Source organism: Leopardus geoffroyi, chromosome E1 (assembly GCF_018350155.1).
Source record: "Leopardus geoffroyi isolate Oge1 chromosome E1, O.geoffroyi_Oge1_pat1.0, whole genome shotgun sequence".
Lineage (NCBI taxonomy): Eukaryota > Metazoa > Chordata > Mammalia > Carnivora > Felidae > Leopardus > Leopardus geoffroyi.
The window spans coordinates 53,914,867-53,932,343 of record NC_059330.1 but is presented as its reverse complement, the minus strand read 5'-3'; the positions used below and the strand labels follow the sequence as shown (position 1 = coordinate 53,932,343).

The 17,477-nt window shown below is 55.6% G+C and overlaps 1 protein-coding gene and 1 long non-coding RNA gene across 3 annotated transcripts in view; one reads left to right on the top strand and one right to left on the bottom strand.

Annotated features, from left to right (window-relative positions):
• SDK2 (sidekick cell adhesion molecule 2) overlaps positions 1-17,477 on the top strand; it is a 266,290-nt gene that overhangs the window by 112,770 nt on the left and 136,043 nt on the right. Inside the window, 1 exon segment of the mRNA XM_045489616.1 lies at positions 13,937-14,096. Within this exon segment, the coding sequence (XP_045345572.1) occupies positions 13,937-14,096 (160 nt within the window).
• On the bottom strand, positions 1,136-9,277 carry LOC123604013. 2 transcript variants are annotated; one of them, XR_006715173.1, is made up of 3 exons: positions 8,944-9,277; positions 3,849-8,561; positions 1,136-1,461 (listed from the first exon to the last, which is right to left on the bottom strand). It is a non-coding gene; the product is annotated as an uncharacterized LOC123604013 (long non-coding RNA). The 2 variants fall into 2 exon arrangements; XR_006715174.1 differs by lacking the exon at positions 1,136-1,461 and having other exon boundaries at positions 3,347-5,912; positions 6,195-8,561.

Sequence of the window (17,477 nt, the reverse complement as noted above, 5' to 3'; positions counted from 1 at the left end):
TGCCCCGGGGCGGTCTGTGCACAGTGCCACCAGCTAGGGCGGCTTAACAACAGAAACGTCTTGTCTCTGGGGCACCTGGGTGACTCTGTCAGTTAAGTGTCTGACTTGGTCTTAGGTCATGAGTTCGAGCCCCACGTCGGGCTCTGTGCTGACAACTCAGAGCCTGGAGCCTGCTTCGGATTCTGTGTCTCCTCCTCTCTCTGTCCCTCCCCTGTTTGTGCTCTGTCTCTCTCTGTCTCTCTCTCTCTCTCTCTCTCTCTCTCTCAAAAATAAATTAAAAATAAAAATTTTAAAAAAATTTTTTAAGAAAAAAAAAAACAAAAACGTCTTATCTCACCCTTCTGGAGGCCCAGTCCAGAGCCAGGGTCCGGATGCTCTGCGTGAAGGCTGCTAGGGAGAGCCCTACCTTCCCTCTTCCACTTTCTGGTGTCCCCCACAATCCTCACTCCTGTGGCTGAGCTGCATCCTGCCCTTTGTCCTCACCTGGCGTCTTCTCCGTGTCTCTCTCTGTGTCGAATCAGGATCCACTCGTACGTAGTGATTTCATCCTTACTTGATCACGTCTGCAGACACCTTATTTCACAACAGGGACACCATCCCCCACGCGGCAGGAGATACAGCAAGGGTCCATGGGGAACATTTGAAGGCACCCCGGCCTCCCTCCGTCCACAGCGACAGCTCGGGTTCCCTTGGGGAAAAGAGGCTCTCCTAGCATCAGCCGGTCCGCCCCAGGAAAGCCCAGGTGTGTCAGCTACACGGGAATAGCACAGAGGACATCTGTTAAGCCCTCGGGCCCATTTTATAGAAGGGGAAAATGAGGCCGAGAGCTATCAAGTGAGACAGAGTGACCTGGGGTCAGAAAAGCTGGGATCAAGTCCTCCCTTAAACTCCTCTGCCTTGGGGCGCCTGGGTGGCGCAGTCGGTTAAGCGTCCGACTTCAGCCAGGTCACGATCTTGCGGTCTGGGAGTTCGAGCCCCGCGTCGGGCTCTGGGCTGATGGCTCAGAGCCTGGAGCCTGTTTCCGATTCTGTGTCTCCCTCTCTCTCTGCCCCTCCCCCGTTCATGCTCTGTCTCTCTCTGTCCCAAAAATAAATAAACGTTGAAAAAAAAAAAAATAAAAAAAAAAAAAAAACTCCTCTGCCTCAGTTTCCCCATTGGCCAACCAGAGGGGTTAGACTAGGTGAGTTCCACAAATGCTTCTTACTCGAGATACTTGGAGCTTGTGGGAGGCCACGGCAGCCAGGGTTTTGCCCGGTGGCCAGACCTCGTACCTAGAAGGCGTGGGGCCCAGTGTCAGGAACACAAACCCCGTGTCCGTGTGAACCGTGGCGCCATGGATGTGCTCTTGCTTAAACCTGGCCCGTCTCGTTGGTGTGAATCCTGCCTCCGTCTCTCTCGCTTGCTTCCCAGCATGCTCTGCCAGGCCCAGGCTCCTCTGGAGAGGCCTGGGAGCCCCATTCGCTGTGGGGGACACGCCGACAATCAGGGGAAGCCAGGGGTGCCGCTGGCCGGTGAGGAAACCGCCTGACCTCCCAGGTGGACACCTGGCAGAGGACCAACATCGGGGCACCAATGCCATCACGTCCCCTGCAGCCTTTGGTTCGGCCACCATAAGGCACAAAAGATGAGCTGTAGGTTTCCAGAGCAGGCTCTCTCTGCTTCCCCAAACAGCACTGCCGGGTGCTGCCTGGAAAAAGCCACCTGGCACCAGGGCACGTGAGCCCAGCAGCCAGGCCAGGGCAAGGCAGGCAGGGGCAGGGGGTGGGGGATGGGAGGGTCAGACAGCCGGTCATTGAACCTCATGCCCCTTGAGCTGTGCCCGCCTCCTGCCTTTCCCATCCTCAGAGTTCACACCCTGGGCCGGCCTCTGATGGCCCTGATCTATGGGATTAGCAAGGAAAGGAGATCCCAGCGTCCACCTACATCTGAACCCAGGCCACCTCCCGGTCACCAACCTTAACAGTGGCTCCGTTCGGCCTGCCTGCGTGGGATGCTTAGTAGCCCACCCCCAGGGCGATGCTGTGTGGCGGGAAGAACAGGATGGGCAACGCTCAAACAGAGGCCGCGTGTGGCCAGCACTCGGCCAGACCTTGAGTTCCTGGTTGTTAGACTCTGTCACAGTGGATCCTAAAGAAACCCGGGCAGGGCAGGTGTGGCGGGACCCCTCCTGTCTGTCGTGCAAAGGAGCAAAGGACAGCTCAGAAAACCGCACTGCTGCCTCGGTGCCCAGCAGTTTGTAAGTGCAGAGATGGGGCCCACCCTCCATCATCCACCTGCCAAGCCAGATCTTCCGGCCCTCACTCCAGGTGGCCTGTCAGCTTGGGCAGTGGCCGCAGAAGGGTCTTCACGTGCGGCTAGCACAGGCTTCTAGCCCTGTGCTCCCGAGACTGCTTGCAAACCCAGCCCTGCCCTCCATATCCCAGAGAGGACCCCGCAGCTGACTGGGGACCTGCCCCTGAGCATCACAGCAGATGAAAGGAGGAGGGAGCGAGGGGAGGAGCCAGGTGACTTCCCGGGACAGGAAGGAGCACGTGGAACTTCTTCAATAGTCTCCCTCCTAATCAGCAGCTGGGGCCGGGGAGACGGAAGGCAGAGTGGGAGTCCTGGAGGGGGGATAAGCCGAAGGGCGGGGGGCCAGGGAAAGACCTTTCGTACCAGATTGCCTTTGGCTCGTTTTTAATTGGGATCAGACCGACTCGCGTACCATAAAATCAACCTCTTAAAAGTGAACAGTCCGATTGCATTGAGAACTTTCGTAGTGGTTACGGTCACCGCCTCTGCTTAATTCCAAAATACCTGCATCGCCCCAAAAGGAGACCCCGCGCTCATTCAGGCTCCCAACCGCCTGCTAGCCACCAGTCTCTGCCCCGTCTGTGGATTTCCCTGTTCCGGAAATCACACAACGTGCGACCACATTTTACTGTTCTGATGGGAGCCCCTGTGCTCCGCCCCAAAGCCCCTCCTCCGGGGAAATCTCCAGGCCCTGCTCGGAGGAAGCTGCCTCGGTGGGCCTCCCCCAAGTGGCTCCCAAGGTGGCTAATGTAGAACCTCCAGGGGAGCAGCTGCCCCTCATCTGAGGGGCCTGTGTTACCACTCACCCCGTGCAGTTTGGAGGAGAGAAACCGCTTCTATTGGAGACAAGGGCACACTACAAACCCGAGCAGATCCAGATCCCTTTCTAAGAGGATCCTGGGGGGCTCAGTCGGCTGAACGTCCGACTGCTGCTCAGGTCATGATCTTGCAGTCTGTGAGTTCAAGCCCCGCGTCAGGCTCTGTGCTGACGGCTCGGAGCCTGGAGCCTGTTTCTGATTCTGTGTCTCCCTCTTTCTCTCTGCCCCTCCCCTGCTTGCGCTCTGTGTCTCTTTCTCTCTCAAAAATAAATAAACATTTAAAACATGACTGGGTTTTAAGAAAAGAGATAAATGAATAAAGCAAGGCGGAGCGACTGTGGTACCCACACTAGGGACAGCAAGGGGCTGGGTGTCTGCCAGGCCCCCAGGGGCTTTCTGCTAACAAGTGCCGGGAAAGGGGGCAAGGAAGACTTCGGGGCAGGAGCTGAGCTCAGTGTCCGGGGGTGGACGAGGGCCTGTTTCCCTCCAGATTGGGCATGGGCCCAGAGAGAGGGGTGTGTGTGTGTGTGTGTGTGTGTGTGTGTGTGTGTGTGTTGGGGGGGGTGGGTGACAGCAGGAAAGGAGGGTGGCACGGGGGCCCGCTGGAGGGACCTGGGTGGGGCCGGCGCGTGCAGGCCTCTGTGCATAACACAGCTTGTTGGTCGCTTGGGGTCTGTATCTGCCGAGCAGCCCAGAGAGCCGCATGGTATTATTATTTATGATGGAGCTCAGAGGTACCTGCCAGGGACTGGAATGGGCTGGGCGCCACGCAGCGTGGACGGCAAATTGAACTCCAATTTTCTGCTCCACGGTCTTCGTTACACGCTGCAAAGCCCCGGGACACGGGGGTCACCAGCCTGATGAGTGTGTGTGCTTCTTCGGCGGGCGGGCTCCATGCCTCGGCCTCTGCGTGGAGGCAGCAGACTCGCCACTCTGGTTTTCCCTCCGCGCCCCCCGCACCCGCCACGGGGGCCCGGCATCGGACTCCTCTCCCGTGGCCCGAACACCACGTCGACCTGAGCGGCCATCAGAGGCCTCGCGGGTTCGAAACCCGGCCCTGACTCCGGGGTGACCTCGCTCCGCTCACCTCTGGGCTTTGCTGAGGGAAATAAAAGGATGGTAATGATGTCTCCCCCAAAGTGGTCGGGGGCTAAGTGAGAAAACACGGGGGGCTGGTGAGGATGAGGTCTTCACCGAACATCCTCCTTTCCCTTCTCCCTGGGCTGAGCGGCCCACGCTGATGTCAGGGAAGAAGGAAGAGAAGGGAAGGGAAGGGGGAAGGGAAGCGGGAAGGGAAGGGAAGAAGGAAGGGAAGGGAAGGGAAGGGGGGGCCACTGAAATTGGGTGGGATGCCGAGGCCCGGGGGGAGCCCCCATCATGCTGCCGTGCGCCTGAGCTCTCTGGTGCGTATTAGGACGTCGATGCCAGTGCTAGGTCAGACCCCCCTCTTCTGTCTTCCGTCCCCTTCTGTCCTCGCTTCCTCAGACACAGTGGACAGTCTCCTTTAGGTGATGGCCTTTCTCAGAGTGGGAAACAGGAGGCAAGGGAGAGCATGGTACCCAGAGCTTGGGACCACTTGTCCACTGCCCTGGCACAGGCCTCAGTTCCCTGTGTCTGGTGGTGCCATCATGGGGCACTGGGGACCCACAGGCTGTAGGTTCTTGAAAATATCCGTACCTTGGCTTCTCGGGGCCGGTGGGATGTTTCTCTGTCTTTAGAGCTTAGAGACGGGCTGATGGTGGTACCCACGTGATGGAGAGAGCTCACCTGAGGAATCTGTAAGACGGTCCCCTGGGGAAGTGCCAGATGCCGGTGGAACGAGTCTCCGTGGGGCCGCGCAGGCCTGTCCGGGCAGCTGACCCCCACAGCTGAGCTTTGCCGAGTCCCTTCATGGCCAGGGGTCTCAGGTCCTAGCTGAAAGGCCGGAGAATTGTGCCAAGCAGGTGCCCCGCCCTGGGGTCACGGAGGGGGGGGAGACAAACATCATCCACACAGCATAACGGAGCTTCGTGGGAGAAATTCCAGGAGTTAGTGAAAATTTTATTACCGCCGCTTTTATAGCTCAAATGAATCTGAATACAGGAAAATGATAATAGCACCGTTAGGCAAAAGCATTCTAATCCACGGTGTCATTTTAATCTCCTAACCCTCCAGCCGAAATGTAAGGAAAGTCTCCCTTCCCCTCTGTTATTTGCAAGATAAACCCATTGGAAATGAGAACCCCCCCTTCTTTCCGCCCAAGGCTGGGGCTGCTTAGGCGTTCCTCACCTGCACAGTTCCAGCGGGAGGCCCTGGCTGTGACAGGGCTCAGAGCAAACGTAAGGATGGGTCATTTGTGCCCGGCACTGGTCTCAGCCCTTACCCTTCTCACGAGGCCTAGGAGGAGGCTGCTGTCCGCAGCCCAGTTCCCAGGTGGGGAAACGGAGACTCAAAGGGGCTCTGGAGCTGCCCCCGGGGTCACGCAGCTAGCGAGTGGCTAAGCCAAGTTTGAATCCGAGTAAGCCTGCCCCGGGCCCAGAGAGGTCGTAACTCATACCACTACTCAGATCTTGCAACACCGGAGCTGGAAGGGAAGGTCCAGGTCCCCCGGCAGGGTCTGCCGACACGAGGGAGATGATCCGGCCATGTTCAACGGCAAGTTTATGTGTCCACTTTTGCACTCATGGATCTGGGCCCTCCTGCACACCGGACTCACTGCCAGGCTCTGGGGCTGGAGAGGCGAGGGGTCCCCTGTCCCTGTCTTCCAGTGGAAGAGCAGCATGGGTGCCACCACACAGGGGGCTGTGATGTGCATCCTCTATGCTGTAAGAGAGGCAAAGACCCTCAGAAGTCAGAAGGTTGTGGAGGAGGACAGCAGGAAGAGAGTTACAGAGGACAGGCCATTTGAGCTTAGAGGGGACACAGGGCAGAAACTAACACAGATTTAACACCTACATTTTTCTGGCAAAGAAGGAAAGAAAGGGCTCTCTGGGGAAAGGGAATGGAACAAGCAAAGGCCCTGGGGCATGGCAGACATGCGGACATGGGGACACGTCTGAAGAAGGTCGTGGTCTAGACCGGCAGGACTTGGGGCTCCAGACTCACTTCCTAGTTAGTGCTCTTTGTTCTCTGGCAGGCTGACTTATGTGCAATGACAGACCCAAGTCTCTGTGAGGCATTGCATCTGTCTCCTAGGGCTGCCGTAACAAAGTACCGTAAACTGAGTGACTCAAACAGAAATGGATTTTCTCACAGTTCTGGGGGCCAGAAGTCTGAAACCAAGGTGTCGGCAGGGCCCCGCTCCCTCTGGAGGCTGGAGGCAAGAATCCTTCCTGCATCTTCCAGCTCGTGGGGGCTCCTGGCAATCCGTGGCTTCCCTGGGCGGTCAACGCACCGCCTCCACCGTCACATGGCCATCCTCTCCCTGCATTTCTGTTCCCATGTCTCTCGCATAAAGACACCAGTCACACAGGGCCCACCCGACTCCCGTTTGACCTCCTCTTAACTAATTACAGCTACAACACCCTGTTTCCAAATAGGGTCTCGTTCTGAGGTTCCAGTTAGGCCATGAATTTGGCGGGGGAGAGGGCAGTGCATCATTCAACCCAATTCAGTCGTCAATTATTCTTCTCCTGGAAGTGACAAGATCGGCATCCCTTGGCTTCATCACCATTCATTCTCCATTCGTGTGTTCATTCACTTATTTCCTGAGCATTTTCTTTGCCCCGGGCTCTGTGCCCTGTGCTGGGGCCGTAGAAAAGCAGGAGGCATCTGCCCAGCCCTTGTGGCCTCTGCATGGTTCATTCTTCTTTTCTGTGTGACTTTCTGGCTGAAGGTACAGCGGGCCAAGCTGGTTGGTGGTGGGCTTGGGGCCTACGCCCTTCCTTCCCCTTCCCCACGCGGGGCCCCTCCACCCCACTCACGGTTCCCCAGGGCCGTGTTGGGGCTCACTTGCACTGGCTGCCCCGGTGGCTGGGCCCCCCTAATCAGATTAAATGTGTATTCAAACAAATTGATGATCCGTTCCATTAGATGCTTTTTGAACATGCTTTTCTGAGCGAGAAATCCATTCGGCAGCAGCTGTGGAGGCCGAGGCATAATTGATTGTCCCACCCTCCCAGGCCCCGGCATCAGAAGGTGCCTGGCTCCTGAAGGTCACTGGCGAGGATTAGATTAAGGAGGGCGAGAGCCTTCTTTCCTGGCTAATGAAGCACTTGGCATGCAGGCAGCTCTGGGGCTGAGCTGGGCCAGGCATCTGCCAGGAGACAGTGGAGGGGCATAAATTAGCATCTCATTTGTGGGAGGCAGAAGGGAAGCCAGAAGGGAGGGCCTGCGGGGCTGGGCCACTACTGCCCTGGCTGGATGGGGTGGGAGCAGGCATGCCCTGCTCGGCCCCCGGAGGCGGGAGGAGAGAAGGGAGCATCCCTGGGTCCCCTGGTCTTTATCAGGCATTATTCAGAAAGTGCCCGCGAACACCTGCCACGGCATGTGCTCCCCGGACGTTTCTGGAAGGCAGGGGCTCCCGCAGGGTCATGCATGGCAGCCTCTTCCTGTGCCCTTGGCATGGTATTCCCAAACCTTCCCTTTCCAGGCAGCCCCAGGCTTAGCACCTCCCCACCTGGATTTGGGAGGGAGAGGGATGTGCAGGAGTTCCTGACATTGTGCAGAACGTCCCGCAGCCCCCGCATTTCCGAGGCATCCCGAGGCAAGACTCAGTTCTTGAGCCAGCTTGCAGTGGCCGTGAGGAAGCTGCATGTGGAAGGCTCCGATGTGGGACATCTCTGAGAGGCAGGAAATGGGTGGGGTGATCCTCGCCCCCCCCCCCGTGTGATCACCTGCAAAGGTCTGTTCTGCAGAACGAGCAGCCTGGGGGTGCCAAGCACCAGTGCTCCAAACGTGGCGTGCGTTAGCTCACTTTGACCTTCCCAGCAGCCTCTGGGGCAGGCGTTAGAAGCTGTTGCACTGATAAGACAAGGAAGGCTCCGAAGTTACTCTGCTCAAGGTCAGACTTCAGTTAGCATAGGAATTGGGATGGAAACCCAGATTCTCTTCCCCACCCTGGGACCTTCAAGCCAGACCCCTGGGAAAGGTGGACACCTGGAGCCTTGAGCGGTGAGTGGGTGGGGGCTTCTCTCCCTGCACCCCCCTAGTCCACCCCCCTGCAGCCTCCACCCCGAGGTGGCCAGTCTCCGACGCATTCCCAGCCAGCCCGCCTCTCATCCCTGGATCTCGTTCTGGGGCTGTGACATTTGGGAATGTCCCTGCCATACAACCAGCATGACCCCTGCTTGTGGCTTCAAACCAGGCACCGTCCCTCACTTATACCGTGAGGCCACAGGTCAGAGTATGAAGAGCAGGTCAGCTGAGCATCAGATATGGAAAGATCCAGAGCTCTGGAATCCGCCAGACCTGACTTCACGTCTGGGAGAAAGCGTCAGATGACCAAACCTTCCCCAGCGTCTGTTTCCTCATCTGTAAAAGGGGGTGATGACAGCTTCCAACTTCCTTGGAAGTTCTCATGCCTCTTAACTGAGATGTTGGGCCTAAAGTGCTCCACGTATGGAAAGTTCCATGAGAAGCACGAAGGAAAGGCAGCAGACACAGAAGTGTGGGGAGAAGTGAGGCTCGGTGACAGGGGGCTCCCTGAATCCCTGCTTCCCATGGCCCAGGGCCCGGCCAGCTCCAGGGAGCACAGGGCTTTCCAGCCGGGACGGGCTAGCGGGCCACGGGGGTCAACCCAGGACAAAGGTGCAGAGACCAGGGGAGGGCGAGGTGAGAAGTTTGTAAGAATCCCAACCCCCTCCCTGTTCCCAGGCATTCCAGAGATGCCCCACGACCAAGCAGCCATATTTACTGTGTGCCCAGGGAGAAGCTGCAAGGGACAGGCTTTGGCACGTTTCAGAGCTGGGATGGGCTGGAATTTGCCCCTGGAAGCGGGCTCTGGAGGGCAATAGACATCTTGTGGCCTATCGGGTGGTGGGTGGAGGTCTTCACCCCGGCTAGCAAGATTCTGGCTCCAGGAAAGTGGAGTTCCCAGGCCTGGGCTGGCTGGGAAGTCAAATCCTTGGAGCCGTGGAGGGACTCCAGAGAAAGAGGACGTTATTTCGCTGGGGGCAGGAGGGAGGGGAGAGGTTGGAGTTGATAAGCTTCTTATAAGCCTGGAGCCTGGCGTAGAAGGATGACAATGCGGGTATTTAGCAGGGCAGTCAGGGACCCCTGAACCGTTACGGGAAAGGAGAAGGAAGCCCAAGACTGAGGCCTCTTGTCCGCCTCGGAAGGCGGCTCTTCCTTCAAGGGTCTCAGACTCCGGCGGTCAGGGGCCCCCAGCCGTGCCACACCCCGTGTCCCATGCACATAAAGGGCCTTCCCTTTCCTCTGTCCCCGGCAGGACAGGCCCGTGACCGCTCACCCGGCACTCTCCCATAGGTGCATGCAGATGCGAGCGTGTGTCTGATTCTAAGGAAGTAATCCGTTCTTGCGCAATACAACAAAAGTTACCAAAAGCTACAGAGTGACGAACGAGTCCCGTCCCACCCCGTTCTTCTTCCTAAAGCCTGACGGGAGCCAGTTTCTTCCGTAACCCCCTAGACAAAAAGCCTGTGGCTAGACAAGCAAATACATTTTTATGCTTCGAGGAAATAGAACGTGCACAAATGGCAGCAGATTACGTTTCCGTTCTGCACCTTGCTTGTTTTCACTTACCGGTAGTTCCCCAAAATCTTTCCAGAGCCTGATGCTGCGGAGAATTCTCTAGCGTAGAAGTGCAATCATTTCCTGTAACCAGTGCCCTCTTGACGGACATGCGGGTCATTTTGGAGCTTTCACTGTTACGAAACATAATGCTGCTAGGGGCGCCCGGGTGGCTCAGTCAGTTTGAGCACCGGACTTCGGCTCAGGTCATGATCTCGCAGTTTGTGGGTTCAAGCCCCGCGTCAGGCTCTGGGCTGACAGCTCAGAGCCTGGAGCCTGCTTCCGATTCTGTGTCTCCCTCTCTCTCTGCCCTTCCCCGGCTCGCTATCTCTCTCTCTCTCTCTCTCAAAAATAAACATTTAATAAAAACCATAATGCTGCTAAGAAATGCTGTCACTTTACCCATGCACAGGTGTGTCTGTGAAGGAGCAGTCCCGGGAAGAGCTGGGGATTGGGGGGGGGGGTGCAGGGAGGGGGAAGGCATGCATTTTTAGTTTCGATGGAACCTCCAGACTACTCTCTGTAGATATGGTCCCGAGCTACAACCCCACATAGCTGTGTGCGCGCTCGCCTGGGTCCCTGCGGGCTGGCCAGCACGGGGCCCTATCGTGCTTTCGGATCGTGGCCCAAGGGATAGGAAAAAATGGTATCTTACTCAGTTTTACTTGCCTTTTTCTTATCAGGCGGTTCAGCATCTTTGTCTGTGTTTCAGAGTTATTTGTAATTCTTTTCTGTGAACTGTTCAGATCCTTTGTCCAGTTGGTTAGTTCATCTTTTTCTTCCTGATTTATGGGAATATTTTTTATACCGGGAAAATGAGCTCTTTGTCCATGATAGAAGTTGCAAATATTTTCCCCGAGTTTGTCATTTGTTGCCTTTTTGTTTATGGGTATTTTTTTTTCCGTGCAGAATTTTTATATAGCTGAGGGTATCAATCTGTTCTATGACTTCCTGGACTTTGTCTAATACTGCATCACCTCCTGAAGATTATATATTTTTAAACCTCTGTGACTTTTGTCTACTCCCTTTAGAATTTCATTTTTCTCGCTTAAAACACTGATGCATCCATCTAGCATTTATTTTGAGGAAACGTGTGAGGAAGAGATTCAACTTTATTCCCCACCCCCCTACACCCCCCGCCCCAAATGTCTCCCTAGCTGTTCCAAAGCCATTTGGTGAATAATTGATCTTTTCCCCACCGACTTGAAATTCTACGTTCGTCATATATTAAATGATCCCATATGTACTGAGGTCTATTTCTAGATTCTGAGTCTGTCATTTCATCAGATTATTGGTGCAAGAACACACTGTTTGAATTATTGCAACTTTATAATACAGTTCGGTATCTGGGCTTGTCTTTTTCACCTATTACACTTTTACAGAATTTCTTAGGTATTCTTTTGTCATTTTTAAAAATTTTTTTAACGTTTTTTAAAATTTATTTTTGAGACAGAGAGAGAGAAAGCATGAACGGGGGAGGGTCAGAGAGAGGGAGACACAGAATCTGAAACAGGCTCCAGGCTCTGAGCTGTCAGCACAGAGCCTGACGCGGGGCTCGAACTCACGGACCGCGAGATCATGACCCGAGCCGAAGTCGGCCGGCCACTTAACCGACTGAGCCACCCAGGCGCCCCTCTTTTGTCATTTTTTTAAGTGTGAACTTTAGATTCACTTTGTCTAGTTAAAAAAACTGTAGTGTGTATGTGTGTGTGTGTGTGTGTGTGTGTGTGTGTGTTTTCCAAGTGAGGAAAAGTTTAAGGGAATGACACCCATATAATATTGATTCTTTCAGTATTCAAGAATTCAAATTTCTTTCTCCTCCTTTCTCAGCTCCTTCCCACTGAGAAAGTGGCTAACAGGGCTGTTGTGCACAGTTGCACAAGTAGTAAACTGCACAATCCAAGCTCTTAGACTGTGAAAGGTGCTGCCGGTACCTGCCAACAGGGCATGAGCTCTTCCCTCCTGTAGTCTGCCCATCTGCCCACACACTTAATAGTAAAGCATGTGCCTAAAGCGTGTGCCAGGCACTGTTTCTAACCTCTTTACGTTTTTTAATTCATTTGATACAACAAACGTATCCCCCAGTTTACAGCTAGGAGATTGAAATGCAAAAAGGTTATAAGTAAGCTCCCCAGGGTCAACGACTGGTGCATTCATGGCACAGACATCTCTCTCTGCACGTAAACGCACGTATACATGTGCCCAGACACACACTTGAACCCACAAACACGTAGATACACACATAAGAGCACACACCTACATACACACACAGATACACACGGAGACTCAAGGACCCACAGACAATGCACACAGGTGCACGTGCACACCCGGCTGGCCCCCCCACCCCCCACCCCAGCATCCTTTCCCTGTCGGTGCCTCCCCGCTACTGCCGCACTGCCAGTCGCCCCGCCATCCCCTGCTTTTGGAAGACGGCAGGCCTATCAAGGGAAACCAGCTGGCTGCACTCCTGACATTGCTCAGTGCTGGGTAGGGCCTCCCCCCGCCAAATCCTTGTATCGGATGGCAGGGGGAGGGCAGACCACACCGCAGGGGATGGGGGAGAGGAGCCTCGGTTCCTCCCAAGCTTCCTGGGGAGGGTAACTAGGGCTGGGGGATGCAGGGATGCTCGGGGCTCGGTGGTGCCCAGCAGGTTCTCAGGAAAGGGCAGCCCCGCCCTCCTCTTCCCAGAGTCATTATCTCGGGCAGGGCAGCTGCTGGAATCAGCCCATCCCAGCTCCTGTTGCTGGGCTCCAGGCAGGCGCCCCCGAGAGCCCGAGCACTGAAGTGGAAACAGGCAGACGTGATAACAGGTTGCCCAGTGAACTGGGTTACGGAGGTGAGGGGGTCTGAGTGCAGAGCGCGTGTGCACACGTGTGCACGAGCGAGTGTGCAAGCGCCCGCCCCGCCCGCCCCCTCTGATGTTCTGGCTCTGAATCAGCCCCGCATCGGAGGGATTGAATCACTAGGAGTGTTATTGTTTTAAAACAAACGAGTGATGACAGGAACTAACAGAGGGTTTTTAAAAACGCAATTCAAAGGGCTCTCAAACGCTGTGGGGAATAGGAATGTGCCTTTGAAGTGCGAATGTGCCCATTTGTCAAACAGAGGCAGAGCCGCTGCCTCAGCAGAGTGGGCTGCGGGCAAATGGGTGCCTGCTCGCCTCTCTCCCCTCTGCTGCCACCAGAGGTGGGCGGGGGACCAGGGGACCAGGGGTGGGTGCCACTCCCCCAGCACACTCCCCCAAAAGAGGACCTCCTGAAGGGCTTTGGAAGGCGGTAAGCTGCAGGATGGTTGTCGGGAGTGATGCAGAGATGGGGGGGGGAGGGGCTCAGTACCTGCCTGCCCTGGCTCTCCCTCCACACACACCCAGGCTTGCCCTCCAGCGGCCCCCACAAAGAGAGCTGGTAGCAGGGATGAGGTTCAAGGAAGGCCCCTCCCCAGTAATCACAAGCTATGCACTCATGAGATTCAGACCTGGGGTGTGGGGTGGGGGCATGATGCCAGTTGACCCGGCCCCAGACGTATATCGCTGGTGCTCTGAGTGGTCGGTCTGCACTTGAACCCAGGGTGAGGCCTTGACGTGAATGTGAACCCACCTGCAGACCACAGACACCTAATTCTGGCCAAATCTGAGGGTAAGAGGACAGAAGGGTCAAACAACCTGGCGGTGGAGAGGGCCCGCCGGATGGACTCTGCCCGTGATGCTTTTGACGGGCTCTCCCAGCCTTAGGAGCAGGACTCGGGACGTCCCTGCCGCCTGACACTTGTATCAACCCACCCCTCCCCCGGTTTCCTTGTGACATTTCTATTCCCTTTGACCAAAGGGCAGTAAGTCACAGGGTGTCCAGTGGATGGGGATCTCGAGGGGGAGAGCGACAGAAAGCACCAGAACAGGGCGGTGGCAGCAGAGGCCGTGAGCCTGGCGCGGTCTGGGAGGAGGGAGGCCGAGAACTGGTTGGTAGGGGTGGAGGACTCCCTCTGAAGATCAAGCTCCGAAGTCAGACCGACCCAAGTTCAAGTCCTTCCCGGCCACGTGACCTTGAGCAAGTTAGCTGGCTGCACCTGCTCTGTCTGCCCAGGGCGCTAGGGCACCACGTGAGCAACCACCTGAAGGTGAGCGCTGCTAACTGGTGGCTTTGTGTCTCTGTTTACCACAGATGATGTGGCCCCCTATTTCAAGACGGAGCCGGTGCGAACGCAGGTGCACTTGGAGGGGAACCGCCTGGTGCTCACGTGCATGGCCGAGGGCAGCTGGCCGCTGGAATTCAAGTGGCTCCACAACAGCAGGGAGCTGACCAAGTTCTCGCTGGAGTACAGGCAAGCCTCCCCTCCCCTCCCTCCTGGCTGCCAGAGCCCCTGCTGTGCCCTGAAGGGGAACTAGGGTGGGGGGCCCGCGTGGCCATTTGAGGGACAGGAGTTCCTGCACCAGTGCTACTGGGAGGCTGGGGTGGCGGAAGTCGGGGTGGAGGGGGGAAGACAGCCCTGCCCCGGGAGTATGAGGACCCTGCCTTGCTGAGCCCAACGGAGGATGTCTAGGCAGGGGGCCAGACGGAGTGGCTCACGCAACAAAGATTGAGGTCGGGGAGAATGGAGAGGAGGGAGGGGCACAGGGTCTTAGTGAAGGGGCATTGTCTCCAGAAGCATGAGCGACGGGCGGCTGGGCCCCCCAAGCCCGGCCTGGCCTCCGGCCTTTCCTCCGGGCAATCCCTCCCTCCTCCCTCCGGCATCTCCACCTGCTTTCACCGCCTCCCCACCCCTGTGGCTGGTGATTAATCCCCAGGCCTGATGTGCATAATCGGTTTTGTTGGGGAAACAAGATTGTCTTGCCCTGGGGATGTTGATACAGATCTGCCGCCAGGGACCAGAATGCAAATAACAGGACGGTACTTAATTACTGGCGGATCTGTCCTTTCCAGAGAACCGTCCTTTTCTTTGCCAAGCGGGGAGGCCAGAGTTCAGGGCGACAACCCCCCACCCTGCCCCCTCCGCATCCCTTCTGCCCCAACCCTGGACTGGATCGGCTGGTGGACGTGGCCACTTTGTCAGAGGAGGGAGCTGGAGGGTCCAGGACAGGAGGGCCACATTCCCCTCCGGATGGTGAGAGGCCAAGGAAGCGGGGGGCCTTCCAGTGCTGGCCGCCCTGGGCGTTGGGTCTCCAGGGAGCCCACAAGGGAGACCAGGGGTGTCCCCCCGAGCAGCCTCTGTGGCGGTTTGCACCTGGAGACCCAGCGCGCTCCTGGCTGCTACCTGGCGTCCCTGGGGCAGTTTTGACACCACAGGTGTAAGTGGCCTCCCAGCCTGCCCCTGACTTCTTCTGGCAGGAGGAGGAGGGTTGGAACTCCTAGGCTGCCAGTGTGGACGGTACACAGGGACAGCTGCTAAGGATCAGCTTAAGGATCAGACTTGCCCATGGATGCAACGGGCTTCCTCTGAAAACAGCTCTTTGTCTTGGAGGCGTCCAGGTAGTGGTCGGGGCCCCAGCTATTGATGATGGTAACGATCATCGGAATCACTGGCAATGAAAAGGAATTAACCACCTGGCAGGCGTTATGTGCGCCCTGTGTGATTATCTCATTCAATCCTGCCAGCCATCCTTTGAGAACGTTCGGTTATTTTTCCCATTCGACAGATGGGCAGACTGGGGCTCAGAGACATTAAACACTTCCCCCAAGGTCAGATGGTTGAGCTGGGCTTCAAATAGAAGTCGTCCGGCTCCAGGCCTGGAAATTCTTTACGTCCAGCCTCTTGCTGAGGAAGGACTGTGACGGTGGCTTCCTTAATATGCATCCCAAGCAGCCTCTACTAAGTGTGCTTTGCAGGTTCTAGAAAACAAAGCAGAGAGGGGAATGCAAATACCGTTGAGCCTCGAGCAGCATGGGCTGAGCCACACGGGTCCACTAACACGCGGGTGTTTTTGATAAATACAGCGCACACAGCACTGTAAATGTATTTTCTCTTTCGTACCGTGTTTGTAATAACATTTTCTTTTCTCTGGCTTACTTTCCTGGAAGACTACAGTATGTGATACATATAGCGTACAAAATAACGTGAGAATTGACGGTTAATGCTATCAGGAAGGCTTCTGGTCAACGTAGGTCTTAGTAGTTCAGTTGGAGGGGCGTGGGGAGTCAGAAGTCACGCTTGGATTTTTGACTGCATGGGGGTCGGCTCCGGCTCTTACGTTGTCTGTGGGTGAGCTGTGTTCTGTTACAGAATTTCGTTGGGTGGAAATTTCAGGGGGACGCAAACACGCGTCCGGGGTGGGGGGGAAACTCATCCCCTTGCCTCCTCACCCAGGAAGGCTGGCCGTGACAGCACGGCAGCCACCAGGTGCCCAAGTACAAGTCAGTCGGGATTTTGTTCTGATCAAATATGTGCTGTGCCCATAAGAAAGGTCTCTACTCCAGGCGCCGGGGTGGCTCAGTCGGTTGAGCGTCCGACTCTTGATTTGGGCTCACGGTTTGTGAGTTTGAGCGAGCCCCACCTCAGACTCTGCGCTGACAGCGTGGAGCCTGCTTGGGATTCTGTCTCCCTCTCTCTCTGCCCCTCCCTCCCCTCTCAAAATAAATAAATAAACTTAAAAAAAAAAAAAAGGAAAGGAGAAGAATTAGTTGTAGACATCATGTCACTTCACCCCTAAGTAGAATTTCCCGAGAATAAGGCATCGCCCTATAGAACCACAGTGCAATTTTCACACTCAGAAAATTTCACAGCGAGGGGCGCCTGGGTGGCTCGGTCAGTTGAGCGTCAGACTCTTGATTTGGGCTCAGGTCATGATCCCAGGGTCAAGGGATCGAGCCCCGCATCAGGCTCTGTGCTGAGCATGGTTGAGATTCTCTTTCTCTCTCCCTCTACCTCTCTACCCCCTGCCTCAAAAGAAAAATTTTAAATTAAAAAAGAAAAAAGAATGGAAAATTTCACATTGATACCTCTGTCCCAATTATGTCCTTTGTGGCCATTTTTATTATTGTTTGATACAAGATCTCATCAAGGACCACACATGAAATGTGGTTGTCATGACTCTTTAGACTCCTGAAATCTAGAACTATCCCTCATTGTTTCTTGCTACCTTTCACGGCGTTGACATTTCTAAGAGCTCAGCCAGTTTTGCAGAATGTCCCCTAGGGTAGATCTGTCCAGTTACATCCTCCTGATTAGATTCAGGTTAAACCTTCTTGGCAAGAAAATTACCCAGATGTGAGTCCTTCGTGCTTCATACCTGAAGACACTTCCTGTCACTTTGCCCCATTATTGGTGAGGTTACGTTTGATCAGCTGGTCAAGGTGATGTGCACCAGATTTCTCCACTGTCAAGGTCTGGAGGTATCGTTTTCCCTTTGTTTTTTTGTTTGTTTTGTGTGTGTGTGTGTGTGTGTGTGTGTGTGTGTGTGTGTGTGTGTTTTAATGTTTATCTTTATTTCTGAGACCGAGAGAGACAGCATGAGCAGGGGAGAGGCAGAGAGAGAGGGAGACACAGAATCCGAAGCGGGCTCCAGGCTCTGAGCTGTCAGCACAGAGCCCAACGCGGGGCTCGAACTCGCCAACTGCAAGATCATGACCCAAGCCGAAGTCGGACGCTCAACCGACTGAGCCACCCAGGCGCCCCTTCCTTTGAGGGATAACTCAAAACTGACTCTTCTCCTCCCCAGAAATCCCTCACTCGGTGGTTGAGTATCCACTGAGGAGTCTAACCTGAATC